This window comes from Asparagus officinalis, chromosome 1, assembly GCF_001876935.1.
Source record: "Asparagus officinalis chromosome 1, Aspof.V1, whole genome shotgun sequence".
Lineage (NCBI taxonomy): Eukaryota > Viridiplantae > Streptophyta > Magnoliopsida > Asparagales > Asparagaceae > Asparagus > Asparagus officinalis.
Window position 1 is genome coordinate 111298503 of NC_033794.1, and position 3608 is coordinate 111302110.

General features: G+C 40.0%; 1 protein-coding gene across 1 annotated transcript; it reads left to right on the forward strand.

The window, feature by feature from the left end:
- On the forward strand, positions 517–2298 carry LOC109828975 (scopoletin glucosyltransferase-like). Its single transcript, XM_020396001.1, has one exon. The coding sequence runs from the start codon at positions 701–703 to the stop codon at positions 2135–2137; it is 1437 nt and encodes a 478-aa protein (XP_020251590.1). The 5' UTR covers positions 517–700; the 3' UTR covers positions 2138–2298.

The following is a 3608-nucleotide window of genomic DNA, read 5'->3' on the forward strand; positions in this document are numbered from 1 at the left end:
TTGGTAAAGAAATTTTATATAACCATATCCGCTAAAATCGGATACGATTACGGATATACATGCAGATATATAAGCGAATATGCATGCAGATGCAAAACATATATGAGAAAACTAGATAGTATTGAGAAAAACATAGTTCATGTGATACAAAAGAGTTCATTAATATGTCCATTATAACTAAAAAGTTAAGATTAGACATCTTGATCATCAAAATTAACCACAAATCCATTCCATTATAACTAAAAAGTTAAGATTAGACATCTTGATCATCAAAATTAACCACAAATCCATAATCTAATAATCGAAACAGACATCTTGATCATCAAAATTAACCACAAATCCATAATCTAATAATCGAAACTATCGTAAGAGTATGATTAATACGTATTCAGATATTTCGGATATGGATACAAATATTTCACTACAAAACCATATCCGTAACCATATCCTATCAGTTATAGATTTGAGTAACCATATTTGTATCCTAACGGATACGGTTACGAATATTTCCTCGGATACAGATACGGTTTAGTACCCCAACTTGTGACACCAAAAACCCTATCAAAACCCTATTTTGAAAGTCTCAAGACATATAACGCCATCTCAAGTGCTAATTATGTTTCTCATCACTATATAAACTGTCCTCTATGACTCTATACGAGCACTGAACATAATCCTCTCAAATCCATTTTTTTCCATCATGGGCTCTGAGGGATCCAGTCTCAAAATCCTCTTCTTTCCTTTCATGGCTCAAGGCCACATTCTCCCCATGGTGGACATGGCCAAGCTCTTCGCGGCCCGCGGCGTTCGGGCCACGATCCTCACCACTCCGGCCAACGCCCGTCTCGTCGGGCCATCCATCAAACGGCCCAATGAATTCGAATACAAATATCCTATCGAGCTTAGCTTGATACCGTACCCCTCGGCCGCAGTCGGCCTGCCCGAGGGGTGCGAGAACGTCTCCTCCCTCCCTCCGACTGAGACGTCGTGCGATGACTTTTTCGTCGGGTGCGCTATGATGAGGGACGCTTTTGACCGCGTCGTCAGGCGCCTGGCGCCCGACTGTGTGGTGACGGACATGTTCTTCCCATGGACGTGCGATGTTGCGTCGGAGCTTGGCGTACCGAGGCTCGTCTTCCACGGGTTCAGTCTCTTCGCGCTTTCGGTCTACGCTAGCCTAGGTTGTTACAAGGCCCTCAAAACCCTGCCCGCCGACGAGGAATCCTTCGTGATACCTGGGATTCCTCATCGGATTACGATGCTACGATCACAGGTGGCCGATTTCGGGACCTCGAAAGGCGAGATGGCGAAGGTCGTGAAGCAAATGAACGAGGCTGACGGAAAGGACTTCGGGGTCCTGGTGAACAGTTTTTACGAGCTGGAGCCCGACTATGTCGAGCACTATAGAAATGTCGTCGGGAGAAGGGCGTGGTGTATCGGCCCCTTATCGCTATGCAATAGCGACATCGTCGAAAAGTCTGGACGAGGAAACACAACCTCGGTAAGCCAAGATGGCTGCCTAAATTGGCTCGATGGCAAGAGTGCAGGGTCGGTCGTGTACGTTTGTTTCGGTAGCATGAGCAATTTCTCCAACGCCCAAATGCACGAGATTGCATCGGGCCTCGAGGCCTCAAATTATTCATTCATTTTGGTGGTGAGGAAAGACGGCGACGATTGGCTCCCCAATGGTTTCGAGGAGCGCGTCAAAGAAAAGGGTCTAATCATAAGAGGATGGGCGCCACAAATACTGATACTGAACCACACAGCAGTTGGAGGATTCCTGACGCATTGTGGATGGAATTCGAGCCTGGAAGGGATCAGTGCGGGCTTACCTTTGATCACATGGCCTCTTTTCGCCGAGCAATTTTATAACGAGAGATTGATCGTCTGCGTGTTGAAGATTGGGGTTTCGGTCGGAGTGACCGAGTATCGTGTGATACCGGAGGAAAGGCTGGTGGTTGGGGCAACGGAGATAGAAAAGGCCGTGAGTAGCGTAATGGGCGATGATGAGGAGGCGGAGGAGAGGAGGGAGAGAGCGAGGGAGCTCGGGGAGGCGGCGAAGAGGGCAGTGGATGAGGGAGGATCGTCTTACTCAGATTTGGACAGTCTGATTCAAGAGCTCATGGCTATGAAATAAGTGTGTCATTAAGAGGAAACGTGCTTGGTGTTCGTTAAGATTTAAGATATTTATGACAAATTAAGCTAATTCGAGTCTTTGACATTTATATGTAGAAGTTCCGAAATGGTTTGCTGATCTATTTGTGTGGCAAATGACTAAGGGATTATATTATGTTTACTAAGAAGAATGTGTCTTGCGTAATTATTAGTATATCTCATTAATCTCGAAGCAAAAAATGGATGAGAATGCTAATTTATATCACATACTCACCGTATAATATCCAGGAATTACGCATATCTATAATGTGTCACTATTAAAAATATTTTATAGAAATATTCTGACATTAACTTTATAATCCAATCTTAGATTCACATAATAAAACAAATTATATATTGCGTGGTGTTGTTGGTATCATATGCAATCATTCGTCCTGATGCATGATATATTACTTGTGTTCATGATTTTCTGCAAGTTCTGTCCAATAAGAAATGAAGTGGGAAATGTGGACGATGTAACTTGCGGCGATTGAATATATTGCCTTCGCCTCAAATTTGCATATGACCATGATTCAATTTTCCATTTTACTTTGAGTTTTATAATTAATGAATTCTATCATTATCTTACCAAATCTTCATTCAACTTCGCATATAAAACGAAAATGAACTGAGACAAGGGCAGCAGGACTATAGTAAGCAATTTTTGAGGTTTATAAGCACCGAAAGTTATCTTAATCTCAGAATACGGTTTCCTTAATTTGACCATTATAACAGTAAAGTATTTTTATTTAAATCAACGATAACTGGAATTTTATAAACTATAAACGTGGGGATTTTGAAGACTCCTAGAATTTGATGACGAAAAACGATGACGAACACTAAGCTTTTGTTTTTTAGCACAACAAAGTAGTTTAGGATTTGTAGTTTAATTAACATACTTAGTTTTATCCATTGAAAATTATTTATCCGTTGAAATTAAGTTTACAACAATTGCTTAGGGGTTGTCAGGTTTTCTCAAAACTTTCTGGGAATTAGATGCAACACATTTTATAATTTGAACTCTATATATTTATAGATCAAACATATTCTCTTTATATGCAACTGTAGTTATCAAACATTCCCTAATTAGCTTAATTTCTTTTGCCTCTAAAGACATATATTGACATGTAACTGTTAATAAATAGTGTATATAGACTATTTTGATCATAGAAAGATGAATTGATACAACTAAAATTATTTGGGGCAAACTAATTCATACCATAAGATTATTTGGTTCAAGACTCCGTTTTGATGTTCAAATTAATTGGGAAATTTATCGTTAAAAGCTCTCTAGATTTGCAAGGCACACGGCATTATTTGGATGTCATAGATTCAATGTGCATGCAAACTTTTGCTTGGAAGATGACTAAATATTTGAATTTTACTATTCTTAACTATTTTTGATAAACTTAATTAGTCAATATAAATCCTTGCCAATCCAAAATTATAACAAG